This window comes from Anguilla anguilla, chromosome 2 (genome assembly GCF_013347855.1).
Source record: "Anguilla anguilla isolate fAngAng1 chromosome 2, fAngAng1.pri, whole genome shotgun sequence".
NCBI classification, from domain to species: Eukaryota; Metazoa; Chordata; class Actinopteri; order Anguilliformes; family Anguillidae; genus Anguilla; species Anguilla anguilla.
In genome coordinates, this window is record NC_049202.1 from 19,323,459 (window position 1) to 19,350,000 (window position 26,542).

The following is a 26,542-nucleotide window of genomic DNA, read 5'->3' on the forward strand; positions in this document are numbered from 1 at the left end:
ATCATAGCTCGAGGGTGAGTTTGAGGAAATTGTGCAATAGATGGCATAATGAAAAGGAGGGCACAGTGTTAAATGTCTCGTGAGTATGTCCGGAGGTATTCAAGCCAGAGTAAACGCTCAGTTTATGATTGACATAAGAACACCACGCTACTCTGGGGGCAAGATGTCGTGCAGGTTGACCACAGTGTTGGTTTGAGGGTAAGGTGAAGTTGTTTTGGTTTGCCCTGACACTGTCTTCTTTAATTTTGTCTTCTAGCCTGCAAAAGCTTGTTAAACAAAAAAGCTGATGGTGTGAAGGTAAGAGCTCTATGCGTTTGTTTTCTCTCTAGCTGTGGTTCTCTTCCTTGCTCTTTCGTTCCAACTTCTTACCCCTTGCCCTCATCTCTTTTTCCTCTAGTATCTTCTCTCTCATTTTCTCTCTCTCTCTCTTTGTCTCTCATCCTTTCCTAACTCTGCCCATCTCTGATGGTTCTCCGCCTTGTTGGGAGCCATTTTCAGGCCCTCTCTCTGCTCTTATAGGAGGCTGATTCTCCATAAAGAAGGCTCTTGCCTCTCTGTCTCTGCGTCCAGTGTGAAGACCCAAACAGCTGTTACACGCTGCTTCTGAAAGGAGTGCCTAATAAAAGCCCACTGTTGACATTGTGACTGTGAGCTGTGTCTTATCGGCCCCCCCACGGTGAAGGAGCGAGTCCCTCAGCTAATCATGTGACTTTCAAGTAACGCTGAAAGAACATTGGTGCGCCGCAGCGAAACGTGAAAATGTTGCTGCGGTGCCCAAACGACCCCCCTCCCCCCCACCCCCTTGCCCCCGTGGTTAGTCTGCCGTCTGACACTGATGAAGCTGTGTGAGTGCCGGCTGTGAGACGGGAGGTTTTTTCGGCTGGGGTGACAGGGGGTCTCATCATACACCGGTGGCCCTTGCTGATCAATTGGGTGCTCGTAAATCTGATTGGGTACGGTTAGGCATTCCACATTGGGGAGAAGTTGGGGAGAAAAACCAGTAAAAAAAAAAAAAAAAAAAAAGAAAGCTGTCCTGTCCCCTGAGGGAACATACTGGAAGGCATTATCTGATTTGGTATCTCAGAATAAAAGGTAGCTTGTACAGTATTCCCATGACTGAGAGAAGCTGGATGATTGACAGTGTAACCCCAGGGTTCCCTCCTGGATGTGAACCTACAACCCTGCGATTACGTGCTCTTTTACATAATGGCTGTCACACGGTGCCACCAACGTTTAATAAAGTTCAACAAACCCCAGGTTCTTGCATTGTAATGGAAGATCTACGCTTGTTTATGGTTTCAAACGGCTGATGTTTTTCCACCACAATATTTAGAGGTTTATTTTTCATACGGGTGTACTTATGACTTTTATTTGTTGGTGTGACAGTGAATCTCTACAAATACCTCAGACAGAAATGTTTGTTCCCTTTTTTGCAAAGGCAATCATGAATCTGGATTACACGGATTTAGCAAATCCTATGATTCTGGATCACGCTCATATTTATTTATTTATTTATTTACTGTATTACTGAGGCCTTGATGGTGAATTCATCTGACTGTTAAATGTTCACTGCTATCTGCGAATGGTTGATAATGAGATGGCTTTTTTTCTGGGAGGACAGAACCTCTCATAGGAAAAAAAAAAAAAGATAAAGGGTTGGTCTTGCAGGGAAAAACCAATGCTGTGATTTGATTTATTCAGTATGAACAGGGGCAATCCAATCAGCTTGAGTCAAATCCCCTCATTATTGATGCAATGAACTGACAAGTTGAATAGATCAATCCCAGACTCCTCGTCATTACTAGCCCACTAGCGGTATGATTGAGAATGTATACACCAGGCCAAACTGACCCTGCCACTGTGGCTTCAATAAAGAGAGGAGATGGATTCATTTTCCCCCCCTCTGTCCTTTATCTCTTCCTCTCTTCCTTCTGTCATTCTCTCCCAGAGATTCATACATATCTTATGGGGGTGGTTAATGTAGATGTAGACATTACTTCCACTATGAGAAATTCAAAGGCACAAAGCAAAAAAAAAGTGATTGTGATGTCACCTGCCTTCACACACAGAAGAAGGGTTTTATGAATGTGCTTAATAAAATACTGGCCTGAGGTGTTTTTAACTCCTGCAGTCCTATACATTCTCGAAAGGGTTTTGCAATGTTCTGTCAATGCTGAAAAATCACAGCAACTGTGACATTGACTGGGGTGCCCTTTTCTTAAAGAGTACTGCTACTAGACTTCTTTGGGGGCAGTCTAGTAGCTCATGAAAGCAGAGGATTGTGGGATTGGGACTCAGCAATGGCACTGGCTATCGTTATCTGCAGATAACGGTCAGGGTTTGGACTCCCGGCTCTAAGAGTTGTCGTCGGAGGCTTGGTCTGAGCGTTGACTTGTGCTAAACGCATTAACCATTCTGTGCTTTTCTTCCTGTTTTCCTTGTTCCAAAAAGCCGCAGACGAACAACAATAAAAACAACGTTGTAAGCAGCAACAAGGATAGTGCATCCACTACACCAATGGTATCTCTTCCAAGCCTGGTTACTTTCATTGGTTTTTGATTGCTGTGGTTACAGCACATTTCTCAAATTGTGCTGTTTTCTTTTTGTTTGTTTTTTGTTTTTGCTTTTGTCTGTTCGCTTTTCGTGGTGCCTCTGCCACCCCTCTACCCTCTCTCCTCTGTTCTCCTCTATACTCACCTTCTCTACAACATTGGTTGTTTTTGATGTCATTAGTACAACTAATCTGCTTTCTGTTGTGCACTCCCAGCTCCAGTTGCACCTCACTTGATGTGATGTCATTGGTCATGTGATATATGGGAGAGGGATAGACAAACCCTGCCCTTGAGTGCTGCTCCATTCATGCCTGCTAGCAGTTTGATTATTAAGAGTCTGAACGTGGATATTCAGTTTTAATGTTGAAGCACTGAGCACCTCCAGCACATGATCACCTCAGTATTGTAAGCCTAATAATTGTTTTAATTACATGATTGGGCATTTGGGCAGAGGAAAACACAAGCAATATTTCTGGAACTCCAGGACCAGGGACATGTAGGGTGTGGACCCCTTTCCCGAGATCATGAATGTTGGCGATTTCAGGAGGTGTTTTAACCTCAGGACCAAGCTGTCCCTCATGCTGCTGTCTGCCTAACAGATCGACACTTGAACATGGAGTATGATTTGTGTAGTACGGAGATCACTGCCCCTCCTCACAACACGGTCAGTTTTTATCCCTGCCCTGTCAGCAGAGCCGAACTCCAAAACAAGCTGATGGCATTTACGTGTACACAGAAGGCATAGGGTCGCCCACACGCATGCTGATAATGCTTTTTAACTGCCTCAGTTTGCTTCATTGAAACCTTTGGCTTCAGATGCTACATATCTCTACAACTAGAGGCAAAATGAAAGTACTAACATGGTACAGAAAACATTGAGTGATGAATAGTAGGTGGTTATCTCCTACTGCACACCTGTGCTTCATAAATTTCTCAGGTATACAGAAGTTATTTTTATTGGTATATTGCTATCAAATAAAAACGGTCAGAAAATCAATAGTAAATGCGCACATCTGTCAAAATCTTTTTATCACCGCAATCTCAATGAGACGTGGAAGAGCTGTCAGGAAGCCGAACCACGGCTCCGGTTGAAGTTATAGCCCTTTTATGTCTCCCTAAAGGGTTGATAAAGCATTGGTACTACAGCTATTTTGCGCCTCCTCAAGATCTCATGAGAACGAAAAATAAAGAGCAAAAGCTTCTCAAGTGCTGAACTTGGGGCAGAAACAAGTTGACACTTCTAATGGGAAGATTCAGTGACAGGCTATCAAATGGCCCTTTGCACCATACAAACCCCCATCACCACCACCAAGTCCTTTTTGGGGGTGACCCCTGTCTAAACCAGTATGAGGTATGCTGTAGCATATTATTGGGCCAATGCGAGTGGTGGTGGTTAAACAGGAAGTCTGTGATAGAAAAGAGCCGGGGTATGTCTTTACAGCAGTGGTGACCAACCCTGTTCCTGGAGATCTACTGTGCTGTGGGTTTTCACTCCAACCCAAAAAAAGCACACCTTATTCAACAGCCAGAGATCTCATTGAGCTGCTGATTAGTAGAATCAAGTGTGACCAATTAGGGCTGAAATGAAAGCCTACAGGATGGTAGATCTCAGGGGAACAGGGTTTGTAACCACTGATCTACAGTTATGTGAACAGTGAGAAAATAGGGTGTGGCCTTGCCATTCATGCTGAGCACTGGCTTCTTGAGTTGACTCTCAGTGCCCCTTCAGAACTAACCCCACCCCCCCACCCCAGCTCTCTGTCTGCTAATGAGATGGCGGGGCAGCAGGTTTGAGGTCCGCCCTGTAGACACCACTGTGATCAGTCAATGGGTCAGTTGCCTTTTATGGATGGATCACTCAATGGCTTTGCCTTTTATCACCCTTTGAGTTGGAAGTGCTCAGTAAAATGGTCATTGAGGACTGCATATCTGTGTCATGTGACATGCGGTAGGGGTGCGTGTTCTTGCCAGTGCAGTGTTGTGCAGTGTGTGAAGTGATGCATTGTAGATGCATGGCTGTGCAGCCAGAACTGTGACGTGCCGCACCTGTAGTGTCTCCATGGTGGTGATTTTGGGGGGTGGCAGGAATCTCAACAAAACATTCAACTTACTAGCCACAGTCCCCCTCCATTGTTACCACACTCATCTTACATCTTGGTCCCCTCCTCTGCCCTTGATCTACTGTATCAGAAACAGCCGCCCCCCAACCTCCACCTGGCCCCTGCCCACCTCCCTCCGCTGTGGGTTAAACTCTCCTCTCTTCCTTCCAGGAACCGCAGACCACTGTGGTGCACAACCCTGCCGACGGAACCAAGGTAAGCGACTCCTCTTCCCACTGAAGCATCACCTAAATACAGGATGGGGAACTGAAGGGAGTCCTGGCAATATCAGGTTATGGGAGTGGCCACAGTCTTCCACTGGAAGCTTGTCTGTTAAACTCTCGACCCAGCTCAAGGCTTGGGACAACTTCTAATCTAAAATCCTAATTGTTCCGTGGTCCCTATCTCTTTCTTTCTGTCTGTTTCTCTCTCTCTCTCTGTGCTTTCTGTATTTTTCTTTTTTATTTTTATCTCCCTCCCTCCTCTCTCTTGCTTGCTATGTTTTTTTCTTTCTTTTTCCTCTCTCCCTCCTCCCCCTCCTCTCTTTATCTCTGTTCCTCTCCTTCCCTCCAGGGGTCCTCAGAGAGCTGTACCACCACGGAGGAGGAGGAAGTGAAAGGTAGGAAAGGTACTCAACGCCCTTCACTCCTCTCTGCACGCCCGTGAATGAAAGCGAGGCTTCACACGCGGCTGAACGTGCTGGGTCACTCTCTCCCCCTCCGGCAGAGCGGAATACAAGAGAACTGGGGACGGGGGAGGGGGTGACATCAAAGGGGCCCTGTTGCTTGGAAACAGCATTTTGTGGTTGAGACGGATTGTAGCTATGCGCAGCCAGGCTTCTGCAGTGTGTGGATTCAGTATTGTGTGTGTGCTCACTGTCATGGTCACCTTCAGTAGTGTGTGAGTTCACATGTCCTGGTCAGCTACAGTTGTGCGTGTGTTCACATGTTCTGGTCAGCTTCAGTAGTGTGTGAGTTCACATGTTCTGGTCAGCTTCAGTAGTGTGTGAGTTCACATGTCCTGGTCAGCTTCAGTAGTGTGTGTGCTCACTGTCGTGGTCACCTACAGTAGTGTGTGAGTTCACATGTCCTGGTCAGCTTCAGTAGTGTGTGAGTTCACATGTTGTGGTCAGCTACAGCAGTGTGTGAGTTCACATGTCCTGGTCAGCTTCAGTAGTGTGTGTGCTCACTGTCGTGGTCAGCTACAGTAGTGTGTGAGTTCACATGTCCTGGTCAGCTATAGTAGTGTGTGAGTTCACATGTCATGGTCAGCTACAGTAGTGTGTGAGTTCACATGTCCTGGTCACCTTCAGTAGTGTGTGAGTTCACATGTCCTGGTCACCTTCAGTAGTGTGTGAGTTCACATGTCCTGGTCAGCTACAGTTGTGTGTGTGTTCACATGTTCTGGTCAGCTTCAGTAGTGTGTGAGTTCACATGTTGTGGTCAGCTACAGCAGTGTGTGAGTTCACATGTCCTGGTCAGCTTCAGTAGTGTGTGTGCTCACTGTCGTGGTAACCTACAGTAGTGTGTGAGTTCACATGTCCTGGTCAGCTATAGTAGTGTGTGAGTTCACATGTCATGGTCAGCTACAGTAGTGTGTGAGTTCACATGTCCTGGTCAGCTTCAGTAGTGTGTGTGCTCACTGTCGTGGTCACCTACTGTAGTGTGTGAGTTCACATGTCCTGGTCAGCTATAGTAGTGTGTGAGTTCACATGTCGTGGTCAGCTTCTATAGTGTGTGAGTTCACATGTCGTGGTCAGCTATAGTAGTGTGTGAGTTCACTGTCCTGGTCACCTACAGTAGTGTGTGAGTTCACATGTCGTGGTCAGCTTCTGTAGCGTGTGAGTTCACATGTCTTGCTCAGGCTTCAGCACTAGAAGGAGATGGGGGTGGGGCTAGATAGTTACCATGTCCTTAGTCATGTGTTGTAGTTCACCCTGTCCTGGGATGTACCATGAAGCGAAATTACAGGGTTAGCAAGCAAACTTCAGCTTTAACCCTGGCCTTTCCGTAGCACAAAGCTGGCTCGCTTTAATTTGGGTTATATCACCATGGTAACGTATGCTGCATGACTAACTTGGTCCAGAGCTGGTTAAGTTCAGGCTGTAGCCTGCATGAGCAAGCTTCTTAAACCTTACGCGTTCATATCCACTTCCCTTAATTATGGGACAGTGGCCTGAGTCCCATAATTCTTGAGTTTATAAATAAACTTGGGTGCGATTGCTTCAGGTAATATTATAAATATTCTGTATCAAGTTTAAGGTTTAGGAGCTCTAGAATGCGCAGTTGTTACATTAGAAAAAAAACTAGGACAATTAGTGAGAGTATAGGCTAAATTTATTGTGTTATGTGTTAAGGTAAATAAGCATTAACTAACAACTTTATACTGTTAGCAATTTTTTGCCAACCCTCGTCTCTGGTTTTTTGTGGTTGGCAACGGTGTTACTTTTGGCCATAATGATTGTTATGTATTCTTTAGGAAGTGCTCACTTCTTACAGAAGGTCGATTAATTTCCTTGTAAGTAACGGCTCTCGTTTGGGGCAAGGGGCCCCGAGAACTGCAGCCCTCTTGGGGGGGCTTGAGGGCTTGCCCAGCTCAGAAGTAATTTTTAAAAAAGAACAGCTGTTAAATGGGTCATTTCCACTGCAATCCAAGGGGAAAATTCTTCAGACTACTTATCAGTATATTCACATGAGATCTTTATCATCTTTATTTTATGAAATTACTTTTCTCATCATCGTGCTATATTTTTGGGGGAGTTATTTGGCCTGTTTTGTAATATTTGTTCTGTTGTTAACCCCACTATCCTCCACATAAATCACGCCCTTGGTTTGGGGCGTGAATGAAATGAGATGGCTGTAATAAGTGGAAAGCCCTCGCTACTTGTCCACTCAGTGGAAACGTGTAAACATCCACAGCAGCAAAAGATGCGCCCCACCGCTGCCATGGAAACCGCGGTCCACGTCTCCGCTGTAAATTGTGCCGCCGCCCGATCGCGGCTTTTTCAACACTTCGCCTGGGAGTGAATCACCATTAGCCGCGCGCGGCTCAATTAGCCTCCGTGTCTTTTCAGCTGACCCTTAAATGATATATAAAAGTTAATGGGTGGGACGGTTAAATGATTATGAAGTGCTTTGTCTCACTTCCACTGTTTCTGGTGTGGGGGGTGTGGGGGGTGTGGGTGGCGGTCAGCGGTGCCACGCCCGTCTCATTGCGCTCTGTTTCTCCTCGGGCGCGGATAGCGGCGGGTGCCGGCCGCGCGGCCAGCAGCGACAGCACGGTGCTGAGCCAGTGCAGCGGGAATGAGGGATCGCCCCAGGGCCCGCCCACCTGTAAGTGCATAGCTGTGCATAGACCCCGCTCACACTGTGGGCCCCGCCCCCCCCCCATGTCTCCATCCCTTGCTTTAAGCCCCGCCCCTTTGTACTGTCTGTACTCTCTAGGTCAGATGTGGACACGCCCCCATCCCTCAGTCCTTGTATCCCCTAGGCCGACATCTTCAACTGCTGTATATACTCTTTTGCTTAATCTCTCTGGCTCTTCCTCTAATCCCCATGTGCTTCTTGCCCAAATCTGAGCCCCCCCCCCCCCCAAATGGGATTGGAAACGGTCATGGCAAACCATGGCTTCCCGGCCTATTCTTTTCCTGCCTGCCCCGTGGCGGCGCAGACCTCCTTCTGTGATGTAACAGAGCTGTCTGTCTCATTATGTCACATACAGTAGCTTTCTCTCAGGCAAATTATGATGTCACAGAGCTTTCTCGCCAAAGCTGTATGATGTCACCGAGCCCTCTCTCACCAAGACCATGTGATTTCTTATTCTCAATACACCTAACACGACATACAGCTTAGTCTAAAGAGCCATTTTTCCACAGAAATGAAATATTACTAAATGTATTTGCAAGTGTTTTAATTCACTTTTGTGTACTCTTACAGAGCATTCATAAAGTGTTCATTATGAAAATGTACAATGATAAAAGTGTCACGTTTTATAAGATTATGTAAATTCTGATGTTTTATAAGAATAGATTATGATTTCTTGTTTACTATTTTATTCATACACTAGTTTTATTAAGCATGCATAAAATTAATGAGTAGCAATAGCTGATGAACTCTGTCATACATGTAATGTAGATTTAATATGTTTCATGAATTTGTCTCAATTCTAAATATACTTCCTCATGCATTCATGATTCTAAGGCATGAGGATGGTATACTGTATACTACTGTTGCTTTTTACTTGTTTATTTTTACACTGATCGCATGACTGGGCTATGTGGCTAACTCTTCCAATTTTGGTGATGCAGAGGACATTTCACGTTAAAAAATCAGCAATATGTGATGGGTGCCGTGGGTGTATCCAGAGGTGCTTAAAGATTACATTACATTACATTACATTACAGGCATTTAGCAGACGCTCTTATCCAGAGCGACGTACAACAAGTGCATTGGTTCACGATGTAGAGGTGCAAAAGAAACACTAGAGTGAAGTAAGGATCGTAGTGCCAGAAGTGACCACATCGATCAGGACTCCAACCCTGTAGAGTAAGCTGTTCAGCAAGCAAGAATCCTACCAAGTACAAACTAGCACTGGAATCACATCTAATCACACCTAATCAGACAAAAACATTCCTGCCAGATACACTAACATAATCATATTATCCTAACTAGGTACTAGAGATTACAGAAGAAAACTGTATGAACCTGTCTCCACTGCAAAGGTCAAAGGGTGTCACATACACATACTGACACTCATGAACACTGAGGACAGGATGCCGGATGGGCACAGTCGGGTTTGGGATTATAAATTCAGACGCAGTGAGCGGCTGGTTGGGGATGGCGTCTCTAATGCGGTGGAGGGTGCGTGAATAAGAACAGGAGCTCATTTTAGCAAGCGCTGTGCTGAGGAAGTCCCCTCGGCTGGCTTACCCTCCAGGACAAACTAAAGCATATGCGGTCATAGGGAGACACACACACACACACACACAGAGTCAGCCAGCCAGCCAGCCAGCCAGTCAGTCAGGGGGATACTGTTGAGCCCCTTGTTTGTTCCGCCTCTCTGTGGCTGTCTGCCCTTCATCCATCTTCATCCCTCTCTCCGACTGCCTGTCCTTCTCTCATATAATCCTTCCCTCAGTCCAACAGTCTTTTCCCCTGTCCAACAGCCCATCCCTCTTTGCAATAGCCTGTCTTTCTCTGACAGCACCGCCCAGTCAGGCATGTGCTGGAGTCCAGCAGTGTCTCACTCCTCTATTTGCATTACTCTTACTCTGTACGGATACTCACCGCTGCCCCCTGCTGGTGTCCCCTACTCCCTGTGTCCCTGTCTGACTCTGTAACCCCGCCCACCCTTTCATTAATCTGTTCGTCTCTGTGCGAAATAAGTTCCTAGGCCACCAAGTGCTCCAGGTTTCTTTTGTCTCATTTTGACGTGTATGTGGAGCACTGCTTTTCGTAGTTGATAAATTAAGAATTAGTAATTATTTTCTCACTAATTAGGGTTAGCACCTTCGCAATGACATTATTGAAGAAACAGAAAATGTATATGCATAAATTGTTTCTGGGCTTTTCAAGCTGGATTTACCAAGTAAATAAATTACACATCTAGCTAACATGGATTTCACTCGTAGCTGACAAGATAGCTAGCTGCAAAATGGATTGGTAGCTAGATATTTTGAAAGGCTACCTAGCTAGCAGATTAGCTATCTAATCTCATCAAAATATATTATAATTAATTGTTTAAAATTAAAAAAAGCTTAAATTGTTGACCCATCTAGCTATTAAGTCGACCTATCTGACCTATCTAAATTGACATTTACCAGTGGAATAGAATCACTACCACCTTCATTCCCTCTTTCTCTCCCTGTTTCTTTCTCATAATTGCTCTCTTCATGTTACACATTAATCACTTCTCTGTTCATCAGTCACTTTTCTTGTTTCACTCCTTTTTTATTGTGTGAGTGTATGTGTGTGAGAGAGAGTGTGTGAGTGAGTGTATGTGTGTGAGTGAGAGAGAGAGAGAGAGAATGTGTGTGTGTGTGTGTGTGCATCTGTGTTTGTGTTCGTTCGTCTCCATCGGGTTTACCCCTGGTCTCTTCCAGCTGTCTCTCTGCAAAATAAAAAGCGCATGGCTTGGAACAGCACAGGACACTCCTGCCCTGATCTTGAGTGTGCTTCGAGCACGCCCCCCGCTGCGCCCACAGGGGGCAGCGCCGCGCCGCAGTGTAAGTGCGGGGCTGCCGCGTAGCTGTAGTCACACACACGCACACACACACGCGCACACACACGCGCGCACACACATACACACGGACACACACGTGTCAGTGCATGCACACGCCCACCATGCTATCCGCGCTGCTCAGAACATTCCACTTCCACACACAGAGGCACGCACTCTACACAGAGCACTTCCTACACACAGCGTAGATGCACTTACTGCTGCACTCTACTGTTACACTGAGTCACAGCGATGGATGCGAACCTGGAGCACCCTATTATGCTCTTATTTCCAATGCTTGTACGTACTGCCTACCATAATGCCCCACTCAAACGCACCCTCCAGAACATTCATGTGCCGACATGATCTGACTCTACAGGCAGATCTCCTGAGATGTAAGCGCACACACATCCAAACCCCACACCATTGCGTTTATGTAGCATATTTCAAGCATCTGCAAAGCATTTTTAGGGGGCTTTGAGTGGTCTATTTACCATAACTAAGCAATAATTAGCACCCAGCTAGGTTACCCACCGCAAAATTTTTTGACTGAGATGACTGCAGTAGGTGGCCAGATTTGGGAGAGAGGCAGATTGGGAGATTTCAACTGGATTATCGATTAAAGTAGTGAGTCAGGATCTTAGTTGAACTTGTGAATGATGTCATGCAGCAGAAGAAAACCTTTGAGTGGTGTGACTGGCATGAAGAATGTGCTCAAAGGTGTCTTTGGGAATCCTCATGACATTATTATGTTCTATCAGTTTTTGTGTGTGTGTGGGGGGGGGGGGGGGGTATTACAGGGTTACAATATAGGGGTAAGGATTTTCTGAGGGCACCGTGCAAGGGGCATTGGGACTGTGGGGGAGGGGCATAGTTTACAGGGCAAGGTTGTACATGGAACGACATTTGTGACTGTGAACTTTCTGGCAGTTTCTTGGGCGGGCAACAGAGTTATGTAGGAGATGCCTCAAAACTGAGGGGTTTTCCTTTAGAGGAGGGATTCTGGAGGCCATAACCCCCCCCCCCCCCCACACACACACACACACACACACACTCGCTGTGTGTGTGCGGGTGTGGGTGGGCGGTGGATGGGGCTGGTCGGGTGGATAGGTCGACACAGGGCTCCGGTTGGCGTAGGGATTGGAACGTGTTTGGCAGAGCTGGCAGCGTGGCTTGTTTGACCCAGGACAACTTCAGCGTGAAAATGTGGAAGCATGAAGTAGAGACTATGCCTTGAGGTGTTGGCCATGTTTAGGCGGTGAGTCGTGTTTATCAGGTGGAATGGGCAGGCGGTGGGAGGGGGAGTTTAGAATGTTGTGTAAGAGGAAAAGCATGTCCCTGCTGCTATGACATTTATTTGCGTGGAAATCTTAGACCTGTTACTTGCATTGTCCTTCCCTCACTAACATTTCTTGTTTCTTTCTCTGCTCTTTCTCTCTCTCTCTCTCTCTGTCTCTGCAGCTCGTAAGCAGGAGATCATTAAGATTACGGAGCAGCTGATTGAAGCTGTTAATAATGGGGACTTTGAGGCGTACACGTAAGTACAGTCCTGTCTCTGCAGACCACTCTTTCCCCATGCATCAGGACTAGCGTTAACTCTCCCACCATACACCGGGCCAGCAACCTCCAACGACTGCTGCCCCCAAACACTGTACCCTAACCATTAACATGTTTGTCTCTCAGCAATCATACTCCCAGCATTCACTAGGCTAGTGCCAATCCTTGCCTGGAAGTGGTCCACAGGGACAAAGCCAGTTTTTGAAGGGTGTTACATTTCTTCCCTCAGTATTACCTGTAACAGAGAGGTCTGTAGGGTCAGCTTCTTTTCGATCAAACTGTAGGTCGGGAGCACTGATGTTTCCTCCCTCCCTCTTTCTCTTTCACTTTCAGGAGAATCTGCGATCCTGGGTTGACCTCTTTCGAACCGGAAGCACTTGGAAACCTGGTGGAGGGCATGGACTTCCACAAGTTCTACTTTGAGAACCGTGAGTGTAACCCCTGCTGGCTCCACTAGCCCCTCTCCCCTTACTCCTTTCCCTGACTGGCTCAATGGGTGTCCTTCGGTTTATGTGAAAAAGTGTGGTGGCATTATTTCTCTGGTTGAGTGAGTTGGCACTAAAACAAAACCCAACCCTTTTTGGATAAGATTGGACACCCCTGCTTTATATGGATACATTTATCCTTGTACTACAGTGACTAGATCTTGGTCCTGGAGACCCACAGAGTCTGCTGGTTGTTTTTTTTCCTTCAGAGACCAATTCAGATCCAGGTGACCTGAGTTTACTGTGTAATCAATTGCTTTAACTGATCAATTGCTGTGCTACTCAAGTGCTGAATAACACCAAAAGCCAGCAGACCATGTTGCTCTCCAGGACCAGGTGTGAGGACCAATGGCTTAAAGACATGCTTTTCTTAGCATTTAAACTTTCATCCATGTTCACTTTCTTTCCTGACTCTCCCCGTATCAGATCAATGAATTATTTTTTATAAATGTTTCAATTAGAAACTCAGTTGTACAATTTGTCACTTCACTGTGGGGAACCCTGTAGGATGACCATTGAAATACAAGTTTGAATCCTTGCAGGTCACATGGTAGAAACAAACAGGTGGCCCAAATTAGAATAAAGAGCAGAGTGAATAGAAGACATGAGGAGGTCTGTGCATTCATGTAGCATTACAGGAGATATCAAGGAAATACTGCATGTTTCCTCACTTTATTGACTATTGCAGCCTGCACCAGTTATGTCTGTACACAGGAGTCAGTTACCATGGCAATTCTGAAGAAAAACGGTGTTGTCTTCATAGGCAGATTTGCTTGTCAGTTCCCTGTCATTTCCTTAAAGTAGTCCATGCTCCTTACAAGTTGTTTTTTTTGTTGTTGCTTATCTTAATTATTAAATAATTGCATTTTTTCTATATCGGAACAAATGCTGTCATGTCGCATGTGATAACGTCCTTGTGTTGTTCTTGCTCTCGTGCGCCCCCTGCAGTTCTGAGTAAAAACAGCAAGCCGGTGCACACCACCATCCTGAATCCGCACGTCCACCTGATTGGGGAGGACGCCGCCTGCATCGCGTACATCCGCCTGACGCAGTACATCGACGGCCAGGGCCGGCCGCGCAGCAGCCAATCGGAGGAGACCCGCGTCTGGCACCGCCGCGACGCCAAGTGGCTCAACGTGCACTTCCACTGTTCCGGAGCGCCTGCTGCACCCTTACAGTGATTTCACCGGGCACAGGTACTTACGCACATACAGACTCTCAACAGTGTACGTAGGCCCTCAGTCTATTTCTTATTCATATTACATATAATAACATAGAGAGTAATGTAGGCAAAAGGAATCTTCCGGATTCAACCGGTGTGACATACAGTGATTGACGGGCACAGATCCGGTTTATTTGCGTGGAGCCATTACTGTAGTTTTAAACTAGATGAGGAAAGCAGTGTGACGGAACAAAGGAGGTTTGCACCATCGTAGTTGGAGTTTTTCTTGTACAGGAAGTGTGACGTGTTCTAAACGCTTTTTCCATAAACTGACTTATCCGTTAGTGGGGCCAGGTCTTAGCGGTTAGCCTTTAAAAAAAAGGTAACGTTTGCCCTTAAATTTCCTCAGGCAGAGGCAGTAGTATTCCGGGGGCATCAGAGTTGGATGTATGATCCATCCTAGTGCAGGCCTATGGTCTGCTAGCTTTGCTACACGGTACATCCAGTAACCCCCGCGTTCCACCGGGTGCGGCTGCGTTGCGTTCCAGCTGCAGCGCGGCCGCCAGAGCTGATCTCGGCCTCTCTAGGCAACGCTTGTGGTTCCACCAGAGGCACCCCAGCGTGGTTCAGAAGCGTCCCAGAAGCATCCCTCCGCTCCGCTCCGCTAAAAATACGCGCCTCGTCTATTTTTGACGGAAGCCGCTTCTGGGACGCTTCAAGCAGGAGAAGAAACGGGTAGTCAGTCCCACTTTTCCCCCCTACTACGACGCCCCTGGCAGACTCCCGATCGTATATGAACGTATTTTTAACGACTAAAACACAAGTTTTCTGATCCATGTCGTTCATAACTGGACTTAACTGTAGGCTATTAACTTTGTCTACAAAGGCTACAGCACAACAAAGTAGGAAATAACAACAATGAACACAATTAAAACAGACAAAAAAGAAACCGTTTAACTACGTAGCCTACTTACCCATGGCAGAAGCACAGAAATCAAGGAAAAATGACCAAATCGGGAAGTCGACAAAATCGGGCAGACAAAACGCTCCGCTTCTGAAACGCTCCCGCTGGGGTCTGAAGCCGTGTGGAGGACGCGATGCAGCCGCACCCTGTGGAGTTCGGGGGTTGGGCATTCTGAAAATAACGTAATGCGTAATGTGAAATTTCAATTTTAATCACTCATTTAAACTAGATGGCTGAGGTGTATTTTTGCTAATTTTACTGGTTGCGTATCACACTTTTGGATGGTAAAGAGTTTGACTGAAATGTTCAGGGGCCCAACCTTGTAGGTGTGTTGAGCTGCTACAGTGTTGGGCTTGTTACTCCTTCTTCTTGCTGCTCGTTTTTGATGTGACTGAACGTAGCTCCGGTACTGCCCTATGAAAATGACAGCTCTGAATTTCTAAGTTAGCATTTAACTTGTTTTTCCCCTGGTTTCTTGTTTTTGATTGTTGTTTTCTCATTTGTAATGATGCGGCTGCTTTTCTTAAAAAGGAAGAGATTGTGCCTAGTCGGTACACCTTTTGACTGTGAGGAGGATTTTTTCAGGTAGGGTTGGGTGGTTTACGTGTAACTTTTTTAATTTGTTAAAAATGTCTCTCTCTCTTCTCTTTCATCTCTCTTCTATCCCTCTCTCCCTCTCTCTCTCTTTGTCAGCTTGGATTCTTGAGCTAATCGGAGTCTTTCTTCTCCATGGTCGAAGTGGCGACAGGGGCCTGGCTGGATGAGACCTGTGGAAGTTTAAAAAAGGAAAAAAAAAGGAAAAAAATTAACAACATAAAAGCAACCATCAGACGACCAACACCACTGATCCAGTCCAAACCTAGATAGACTTTGGGAGCCAGCCGTGACAGCGGCCCCGCCCTTCGGACGGTGCATGCATCTCTCGCCCAGAGGGGGGCGCTGTCTTGTCGTAATTGTACGGATCCATCTTTTTGCCCGTTTTAAGATGTCCAGGAGGGGTTTCGAGTGTATATCTACATATATATAAATATTAAAAAAATAACGAAAAAATAAAATCTACGAGAAACTGCAGACTAAAAAGCACGTAAGTACAGAAATAGGAGTTCCGCGCTCATTCGAGGGGAAGTTGAAAAAAAAAAAATGTATATGCGCGTGCACCTCAACAGTTGAATGCCAGGTGGCGCAATATTTTTTATTGTTTATTTTATTCTCGAAACTTAATACAGTGTGCGTGTTTATATTTTGGATGCGAAGGTCGAGTGAAAATGGAAAAATCTTAAACAAGCTTAAATACGAAACTTAATATCAAAAGTACAAGCACCAAAGTATAGATGTTAGGCATGTCAGATTTCTTTTTTTTTTGCACTGTTACGTTTTTTTTGGAGGGACAGAAGGGTGTAGTGGGCGGGGGAAGTTTTTAAGTATTTTATTGTGTTACTGGAACTCTTGGTTTTTCTTTTTCTTTTCTTTTTTTACCACTGAATGATAATGTATTTGACAGTATATAGTGTTTCAAGTGAATTAATTTTAACAGCAAAAAGGCGGGAAGTTTTTTTTTTTATTATTAATATTTAAGCTATATATACATGTACAATAAATATATAAGGGAAGGAGGCGAAAGCGTGGCTTCGCTTTCGAGGGAGGCGGGGCTTGGGGAAAGGCGACCGCGATTCGCTCGTCCGAGCGCCGCTCCCTCGGGGCTGCTTGTCTTGGCTGCGTTTTTGAAAAGCTGTTTATAAATGTATATGTTTATGAATATGTATATACAAAGGCACAAACCCACCGTGTGTGCGAGCCCCTCGCCGTTCACTGGGCACCCTCTGGCCTGCCTAACCCCCCCCTTCAAAAAAAAAATAAAGAAATAAAAAAATAAAAATCACCCCCCCCATGCTAAACCTGAGGTTGCAGAATGCACATGCTGTCAGTGCTAAGATGAAGAAAAACTGCTCCCTCACTTTTTTGGGGAGGGGGTGGGGGGGTTGGGTGGTGAGGATCTTTGCACAGCTTCTACAGGTGGGGATTAAACACTACCATGGGCTTCTCTCCCACTCTCTCATGAGTTGTAAGGGATGGACATCCCAAACTCCTCCCCCCCCCCATCTATACCCTGGTATAGGGACACTCCCAATACAAATGCTGACCCCTCCCTTCTGCCCTCCCCACTACTTAAACCGTCTTATTCCAAAAGAACTTCTTAATACTATTTTTAAATATTATTTTAAAAAATAATTAAAAAAAAAAAACAAACAAAAAAAACAATCATTAGATTTAAAAATGGCCTGAACTGTTTTTGCACAAACTGGAGACTAGATGCTGTTACGTTCACGCTGAGAGGTGAACTTTCTGCAACTTCAGGTCGTTCCCCACCCCCCCACCCCCTGCTGCCAGATTGGGTCAGCCTGGGGAATGGGGCGGGGCTAAAGGGGGGGGGGGGGGGGGGAGGGGTGTGGCCGGCTGCCTGTCCGTTTTGCCCGTGCGCCGCCCTTCTCCTTGTTCCCGCCGTGGGCTCGCGGCTGCGTCGCGGACTTTATCGCCACGGCGTCGCGGACCCGCCCTGTTCTCCTTCGGGGTTCCGGGCACAGCTACCGGAGCGCTAGTGGGCGTGGCCGCCTGTCACGTGACAGTCGGACGGGGGAAAGGAAGCCCCGTCGAGAGGTTGACGGTTGCCCCGGCCTGGCCTGGCCTGGCCTGGCCTGGCTCCGCCCTCGCCGGATTCTGTCATTAACGCTGTCGTCTTTGTTACCGTGTACCTTCGTAGTGTTGTTCTTACTGTAGTGAGTCACGTGGCTGTTATTTTACTTTTTAACTGTTACTAGAGTTGTGGGGCTGTGGAGAAGATGGAGCTCAGGTCAGGTCACGTCCCCCCTCCTCCTGCCCTCCACCCTCGTGCTCGTACCCGATCCCGTACCCGCACCCGCACCCGATCCCTCACACACGCGCACACACGAGTGTCCTTGCACGCTGCACACACACACATGCTTTTTGCGGATACACAATCATACTGTGCTGTATGCTTTCACGTACCCTATGTATGCTGCACATGCACACTCCCGCAAATACACTCGCACACACGCGCGCACACCCACACGCACACACACACACGCACACACACTTCGGACCTTAAAAGGTAATTACCAGGACGACCACAGTGGGGTTCCACATCATGGCGAGGAAATGGGAAATATAAGCAGAAGAATTTTCTGCTCGGTGGGGAATGTTAACACACACAAACACACGCACACAGGCACACGCGAGAACACCCACAAGCGCGCGCACCCACAAAGAGCTCCCTTTAAACGTGCACCTGTGTTGTTCATGGCAGTACATCCGAAGCACCCGAATTCTGACTTCGTCGAGTCGTTAAGTTTGTGAAGCTGTTGTGTGCGTCGAGGGGCTTCACCCCCGTCCTTGGTGTCGTGTAAACGTATTCCAGACATAAGACAGCAGGCAGGCAGAGGGGTTCTCCCCTGAAGGACTCTTTTTTTTTTTTAGGGTGAAGGATTATTCGGCCCGACCCCGGCCCTGCCTGCGCGCATACGCCGTCTGCACTCGTGCGCCTCATAACACGCCTGTCGCTCCGCGCAACATATCAGCACCTCTTACCGCCGCCGCCGCCACCTAGCCATCTGCGTGATGTACCTCTGTGATCCTTTTTTCTTTTTCTCCCCCCCCCCCCCTTCCCCCCGAAAGTTTTTGACTTGCTCTGTGGGGAACTATACTGCTTCACCTGGCCAGGTTATAGACACCCATTGTGCGCGCAAAGCCAGGGGTCAAGTCATGCGATCGACGACAAACTTCCGCACTCAAAAATGAAAGCAGGAAGTGTGAAAGCCAGAGGTGAGGGGAGGGGGGGTCACTAATTCAGAAAAGGTCTTCAGAAAATTATACCCCCTCCTTGAACAAAATTTCCCCAAGATTCTTAAAAGCCACACAATTTCACAAGAAGAAGACTATATATGCAGTTTTACAAGTGGAGGAATTATGCATGTCTACTTTCTGGTTAATATTTTTCACTGTCTGTGTTGATTAAAAAAAAAGGTAAAATCTGTATGTTAGTTGCATCTTTGAGGTAAAAATGAAACCTGCTCCATCTCGGATATAAATGATGTATCAAATTTAAAAAAGAAAAAAAGAAGAAAAAAATAAAAGCCTTAGCTTGGTATGTTCCCATCCTTATTAGTAAATTTATTGCATTGTAACAGTATATTATTGGGGCTACATATGAATATACTCTTTGAGTTCTAAATTGGATGCTGGATTTTGCATGATCATAACAATAAATCATGAATTTAAAACTATCAAGTGTTTGAATGTTAGTAGGTCTTCATAATAGCTTTGTTATTATTGAAACTTGGATCTGAAAATATTTAATAAAAATGACATTTAACAGCATCTGGTTTGATTCCTTTCAGGGCCTTATTAAAATGAAAAGCATCATTTGGCCGTTGCACTTATGCCATAAACCCACATCAAATCTGGTGCACTGACAGACTACATTCTCTGTTATGTACATAATATAGTGGAAGAAGTCTTGAAGAATTGATGTGATCCCCACATCAAAGGAATGCTGTCTCCGAATTTTTTTCTCTGACCTTTCGATGGTTGTTTTCAGGAAAAAATGTGTTTTGAGGATTATTTATGAATTGTTGCAAATTCCCTTGTATTTGGGCTATTTTGAAAAGGGTGGGGGTGGGGGGTGGGGAATGATGGATGGAGGGAAATGCTATTTGAGATGTGGTCTTTGCCAGCTTGAGTCTACGCCCACAAAAAACAAACGCTCTTGGCAGTGAATAACAGTCCCCAGTGACTTTTGCCAGCATATTAATGTACAAGCTTGACAATTTGTTTGCAGTATAACATAGAGACTTGGTAATACATTAGATCAGGTGAGTGACAGAGATGGATGTCTTTTGAAGGAAAACAAAAGAATGGCATTGAAAATTTTCTCCAGGTTAGGGATATTTCATCACTTTTCAGGATAAAAATATAACTTCAGATTTCCAGAGTATTTATTTGTATAACACAACAACCTTGTGATTTGGTGTGTAATTACTCAAAATCTAAAACATTGAGGATTAGGAAAGTGCTATTTCCAATGTCTGGTTGCAAATGATGCACCGTCTTCACCCCGACTGCCAGTTCCACATTTCTGAGTGTGGCTTTGATTTCCCTCCATTTTCTACGCCTGGCTGCGGGCCGGAGAGTCTTGCAGCACTGAAGTTGAGAGTGGTGGTTGTGTTGGAACTAGCTGATGGAGCCAGTCAACTCAACAGACACTGTCTGGAGTGTCCAGGTAGTTGTTCTTAATTTTCTTGGTTGTTGGCAGTGTTGTGGAATAGTTAGGGAAATGGGCCTGTAACTCAAAAGTTTCAGGTTTGATTCCCATGCTCCCATTGCATCTTTGAGCAAGAGTGTCTGATAAATGTAAATCATAGGGACCAGCTTAATTGGACTTGGAAATGTTCACAAACTTCTTATAATTATTTGGCGGTTAATTAAATATGTCATGCCCTTGTTCAGGCTTCCTTAAAAATTCAGTCTCCTGTGAACCTCAGTTCTCATATTGTGAACTTAGCAGTGCTGGTGCCAAGCTGTCATGCTCTGTGGTAAACAGCCATCTTATTTAAAGGTCACCCCTCCACTCTCCTCAATGTTCCCTAGCACTTTTCAAGTGAAGGTCAAAGCCTCCCCCTAAGGCTGTTGTGATTAATGAACAGGACCTGACTGTTAAGCACTTTGCAGGCTGATTAATCTTTACAGAGGGAAGATGAAAAGAAAAGTTGCCTCTCTCCCTCTTCCTCCTTCCCTCCCTCCAGGGGTTGACATAAGTGGTATGCAAGTGCACACACAAGGAAATAAGATTGAAATGTGCATCAATTTTATTGTATCTACGTTTACTCGTGTATCTATTTTTAGGTACGCTTTTTGCTCTGACAAAATTGCAGCGCAGTTTAATGTCTTTGCCGTGCATGTGTACTTACGCGACTTGCATATGTTAACCCCTGCCTCCCTCCCACTAGCAGTACAAGACTGGCTGAAATGGCTCCTAGCAGGCTAAGCCATCTCGCCCTGTGACCTTCAGTATCTTCACCTTAAAAGAAACCTCCGGAAGGCACTCCATTCTCTGGGCCGGAGGTGTGTCTACAGAGAGCATCTCCAACCATGTGCCATTGCTGCTGTACCCTTGAAAATGGTGCCAACATTAATGGGTTCAGTACATGTATGGATATTAATGCCCATTGCTCATTAGTGACTCCTCTGGTCAGCTGGTGGACTGCAATCTACTTTAACAAGCTGTGCAGTCCTATTGACTGAAGACAGATCATGGGGAGGAAAAGAAGCAGAGGCTGGATGCATGTGAGTGTTAGTGTGTGGGTCTTCTGAATTGATTTGAGGTTCAACTGGACTTATTTCTATTCCATACCAAAGAAAATATTTGGGGGTAGGAAGAATGGGGTCTCAGATCAATGGCTGGTGTTGCCATCAACAGAGGTCAGGTGAAAAATCCAGGTTCAGGAATTAAAAGTCCTTCTCAGTATTTTGTTCCAGTCACCTGGATGTGCTAGTCAGCGCAATTCTTCAGCCAGGGGGTAGAACTAATTAGCGAAATCAGTCGGCTGAGTTCATGGGTGGAAGGAACACATGGCAGGACTTTTACTTTCAGTCCCCTGGACTTTCCACCTCTGCCTGAGAGTCACAGGACAGACTGTTCCCTCCGTACTGTAATTGGGTGCCCTGGTGCCCAGCCTTAAATTCCTTTAGTGACCGTTTCTGCGAAACACTGCCTTACTGTTTGTCTGCTTCAGGCTATTCTCAAGATTTGGACACTTCCAACAGAAAAGCCCTCGCAAAGATTCACTTACAAGGCAACGTGCTCATGTTCACCAAGTATTTCCTTTAAAATTGGCATTTAAGAGAATCTTTAAACAAAGGTTGCTAAGTTTCTTTTCGTTTTGTTTGAACCCAAAAGGTTCGTTCCAAGATGTTTGATAAATGGAAACCTTTGATGTGACTGCTGCGGATGCCAAACTTCTAGCGGTTTGGGATCCAGTTTCCAGCTGTAACAAGCAGCCGTGCCGTATAAATGAGGAAACCACAACGCGCTGTTGAAACATGGCTGCCTTTAATTCAGACCTCACCCAGCTGCCGGGGTTGCTCTGAGTCTGCTTTTGAGAGACTGTTTTTGTTTTTTTTGGTTTTTTTTCTTTTGTAAAAAAAAATATAATAGGAGAACATGAAGATGAAAGACGGAGCGTGATTTCGAGCGACCCCTCGGCAGTCCGGATCGGCTCATCCCGGATCAGCTGGGTTAAGTCTCACTCATCCGTTCCTTCTGGGACTTCAGTGCGTACAGTACTCAGTTTTCAACCCCACACAGCTTCAGATAGCTCCGTGTGTGTGTGTGTGTGTGTGTGTGTGTGTTTCTTTTCCTGTACTGTAAGGCCATCCTTGATTGTCCTCTACTTGCTCGATATCCATAGATCAGATCTTCCATCGTCCTACACTTCCGCACTTTCTCCTCTGATGATGTAGTTATTGTGTTTCCTGGATCTACTGCTTCATCAGGCTTTGTAAAAAGGTACAATTTTACATCAGTTTTACAATGTTTTTCTGTGTAGTCCTATATTGATACTGCTAATCAACCCTTTTAACATCAATATACATCATGGATGTAGAAATGAATACTTTTACTGTTCAAACTAAAAACTACAAAAAACAACATACTAAAAAGGTGCATTGGGCTCATGTCCCTTTTTCTTGCCATCAGCTTGTGCATCTCATCTTCTCAGGCCCTGATTGGTTGGCTTAGAGGGGTGAGAGTAGGGCTTTTATCACTGCCCAATCAGCTGGTAGGAATGACAAATAGTAACAAGTGAGGTCTTGGAGCCTCTTAATAGGTGGAACTTAACGTCAGTGTCAGTCATTGACTCACTTGAACAAATTAGCACTCTGCTTTCCAAATAAAAACACACTGATTGGGTCAAACTGGTGAGCTACTGACAGCTCCACCCCGCCCCCCTCCCCGCAAAATAAGTGTGACGACTGAAGTACACAGGTTTTTCTCCATACATTTGAGAATCCTGCCGCCAAAGTCCTCTCTACAAGTTGGCCAGAGTCTCCCATGAGCCTTTGCTCCAATACTGTGCGGCAGCGAAGAGGGGGTCCCGCTTTCGTCCACACCCAGTTAATGGGACTGCCCCGCCGGGTTGGTGAGGGGGGTCGGGGGGAATGGTGCGGATCAGAACCTCCCTCTGCCTGGCACCTCCCTCCGGGCTCCCGCCCCGTCCCGCTGTGCGCCTCGCGGCGCGATGCTGCGTGGTCCCGGTCCGGTCCGGTCCGGTTCCGGTTCCGGTTCCGGTGCGGTCTCAGCTCCAGCGTCCGCTCTGTAGCTCCTCCCTCAGCCAGCCGGGCAGGGCCTGGCCCAGCCGGCTCAGTAACCGCAGCAGGTCCATGTTGAGCTCTCTGAAGTACCCCGTCAGGTAGGCCCGAGTCTGAAACACACGGGGTGGGGGGGTCAGAAGGGGGCTCCCCCACTCACAGATCCACACAAGACCAAAACCGAGTCTGACGCACACAGGGTGGGGGGTCAGAAGGGGGCTCCCCCCACTCACAGATCTACACAAGACCAAAACCAAGTCTAAAACACATGGGATGGGGGGGTCAGAAGGAGTAATGGGGTTTCCTTGGGTAATGGGGTAAAATAAATCTTACACCCTCCCCCCCATTTGTACATGTAAAATACCTCGACAGTTAAAATGTCTTTCTTTTTTACACTTTTTTAGCCTCTTCTATGAGCTTCCTATAGGATTTATGCTGTACAGTAGTGTTTGTTGTGTTGTACCAAAGAATTGGAGTGTGTGTTTTTGTATGTCTGTGTCTTTTGATGTGTGTTCTAATAAATAATGTTGAGCACAATAAAAGGAGGTGGCTTTGCCACTCAAATCCACACATGATCAAACCCAGAATTCCATCACCAATACAGGGATCTGCCTTCTATATCAGCCGTACAATAAACTATCACTAGTGTTACAAAAGTGGTTCTCAACCTATAGTCCTCAATTGGCACACAAGAAGTATAAAGAGCTGGTGATTGTTTTTAATGAGGACACTTAATAGCTACTGAAGGATGATTTACCCTCTCAATGGCACATTATCAGAATGAAATATCTCAAAGAATGAATACTCAACTTTTAATCAGTCAGATGATTTCTCTGATAACTAATGATTTCATTTTCTGTAATGTGCTGTGCGGGAAAATGACTCCATTTGAAAGAGGATAAATTTTGTATAGATTTTTTTCCATTCGATCTTCTGCAGAAATCAGTGATGTTCTACGTGCGGACAGCGAGGACAGTGAGGGTCAGTGAAAATACACCATATGTGGAAAATTAAGATTTCAAGAATAAAGCAAAAAGAAAAATTCTAAGGAGCCAAATCCACACAAAACTATGCAACAGTGTAGTATGATGGTTATGGAATAGGCTTGTAAGCTAAAGGTTGTTCGTTTGATTTCCCAGGAGGACACAGCCATTGTACCCTTGAGCAAGGTACATAGTCTGAATTGCTTCAGTATATATCCAGCTGTACACATGGATACTACATAAAAATGCAAAAACAATTTAATCAAGAGGTAAGTTGCAATGAAAATCAAAGTCTACATGGGGCGCTCCAGGACCAGGGCTGAGAAAACATACTATTATATCAATAGAGCAATATTAACAAATATCCTCACTAAAATTAACGCTGTGTCGAGATTAAACCCCAATCAGTTTTAGTAGAATTTGGGATTGGATCCAGAACCAGTTTCTTGAGGTATGTTTCATATAAAAACATGGCAACTTAAAAACACCAAGCTTTTCAAGATGACGGGCAAAGGAAAAGACATCAATCTCAAGCTCTTCAAAGTACCTCGGCCACCATTCTGTTATTTTCAAGTCCTCAATTATGTTTTTCAAAATGGAGGCCTTCCAGGATTTATGAGGGGTTTGGGAAGGGCACAGACGTGGTTTGGATGAATGAGATGGGCTCAGACTCGTGCAGCCCGCTCCTGGTGAGGGTCACCTTCCCACAGCTGCGTCTCGCAACAATACAATAACTCTGAAAAACGTCCTGCTCTAGTTTCCCTCGTTTTTGTCTCCTGCGGCTAAACGCGCTGTACGCACGTCAAAGCACCCCGAGCAGCCACCTGCTTCTGAACACGATCTATGCCATTGGGCCAGAGAGCTCAGTAGAGCTCTACACCAGTGCTTCTCAACCCTGGCCCTGGGGACCTGCTGTGTATGCTGTTTTTTTGTCATAGGCAATCTCTTAATCGATTAAGGCTGTTAAAAAATGCATTCTACCATAATTGTGTGGAAGAATTTATTTTAACACAATGGACGTTTAGCCTGTTGCAATTTGCTGTCAGTAAACTCCATTCATTTTATGCTAATGGTTTCAGCTTTCCGCAGTCTGAGCAAATGGGAGCTAACTGATTTCACCTGTCAGTTTGTAATTGAATCCATTTTAAACGGAACCTCTTTCAATTGGAATTATTTGCCTCAGTACATACTGCACCGTAAATGAAAAAAACAAGTTGGTCTGACCGAATTGAAATTCCTGGGATGCGAATATGGGACATTTATTTTTAAGGGCATACAGTACATAGCTATGTCTGGCATAATGTGGCTTCAAGAGTGTAATTTGTCCTTCAATAGATGTAAAAAGGTAACATTAAGAACAATTGGCATCTCATTACAATGTAGAGCTTGTTACTATGGTTGGAACAAAAACCAGCACAATAGTGGATCCCCAGGACTAGGGTTGAGAAACAATGCTCTATGGCCCCATACAGTACTTCAAAAATTCAATGGCCACTTCCATCGCTCCCCACACAGGATAAGAGATGTGAGATGAGCTGTATGATTGGCCTGGTCACTGGGGATAATCTGAAAATATCTGTAAAAGTTATGGTGTGATATATGCTGTTCTGTAAATAGTGTGTTGGTAATATGTCCATTGTACTGCAACTGTTGTATCTTGTGTATTCTACTGCTGTGTGTATTTTCTGTGTTGGGGGAATTAACTAGCTTTGTGAGGCAAAACAAATTTCTATGAAATGGACAATAAAGCCCATTTAATCTGTCATAATCTAAAACAGCCTCGCTTTAAGCCTCCATTGTGTACTGCAGATCCTGGTCCCCCCTGATTCAGTACAGAACTATCCACAGGCATTACAAACATGCCAGTGAGTTGGCATTCTTGGAAATGTATCTGGCTGCGATCGAAATCGCATACTACATAGTATACTATCAATAAGCACATTGAGTATGTGAATAAAAGGTACATTAGCTTTTCTGACATACTTCGTCATCATAGAAATGCTCCACTTCCTTTCAGCACTTTGTATGTTGATGATGGTGTGAGACAGATGTGCAATATTTTGCATGACACCGCCGTATGCCATTATTGGTTGAAGTCTGGGTCGTGAACTATCGCAATGCATTGTGGGATACTCATGCTAAAGT

At 45.5% G+C, this 26,542-nt stretch overlaps 2 protein-coding genes across 18 annotated transcripts in view; one reads left to right on the forward strand and one right to left on the reverse strand.

Moving 5' to 3' along the window:
- LOC118220819 (calcium/calmodulin-dependent protein kinase type II subunit gamma-like) overlaps nucleotides 1-19,427 on the forward strand; it is an 88,431-nt gene extending 69,004 nt beyond the window's left edge. For 2 of the 13 annotated variants that reach the window (XM_035405118.1, XM_035405120.1), the window contains 9 exons: nucleotides 257-297; nucleotides 2,452-2,520; nucleotides 4,823-4,867; nucleotides 5,225-5,279; nucleotides 7,894-7,983; nucleotides 12,329-12,404; nucleotides 12,758-12,852; nucleotides 13,858-14,105; nucleotides 15,729-19,427. In XM_035405118.1, coding sequence (XP_035261009.1) covers nucleotides 257-297; nucleotides 2,452-2,520; nucleotides 4,823-4,867; nucleotides 5,225-5,279; nucleotides 7,894-7,983; nucleotides 12,329-12,404; nucleotides 12,758-12,852; nucleotides 13,858-14,090 — 704 coding nt within the window. In that variant the 3' untranslated portion in view covers nucleotides 14,091-14,105; nucleotides 15,729-19,427. Of the gene's footprint in view, nucleotides 1-256; nucleotides 298-2,451; nucleotides 2,521-4,822; nucleotides 4,868-5,224; nucleotides 5,280-7,893; nucleotides 7,984-10,751; nucleotides 10,875-12,328; nucleotides 12,405-12,757; nucleotides 12,853-13,857; nucleotides 14,106-15,728 lie in introns of all 13 variants that reach the window. The other 11 variants (XM_035405121.1, XM_035405126.1, XM_035405125.1 and 8 more) reach the window with 8 other exon arrangements.
- Nucleotides 19,428-22,136: 2,709 nt separating this feature from the next.
- The window catches only part of ndst2b (N-deacetylase/N-sulfotransferase (heparan glucosaminyl) 2b), an 81,929-nt gene continuing 77,523 nt past the window's right edge, over nucleotides 22,137-26,542 (reverse strand). For all 5 annotated transcript variants that reach the window (XM_035405117.1, XM_035405115.1, XM_035405116.1 and 2 more), the window contains one exon: nucleotides 22,137-23,527. In XM_035405117.1, the coding sequence (XP_035261008.1) occupies nucleotides 23,402-23,527 (126 nt within the window). In that variant the 3' untranslated portion in view covers nucleotides 22,137-23,401. The remainder of the gene's footprint in view (nucleotides 23,528-26,542) is intronic.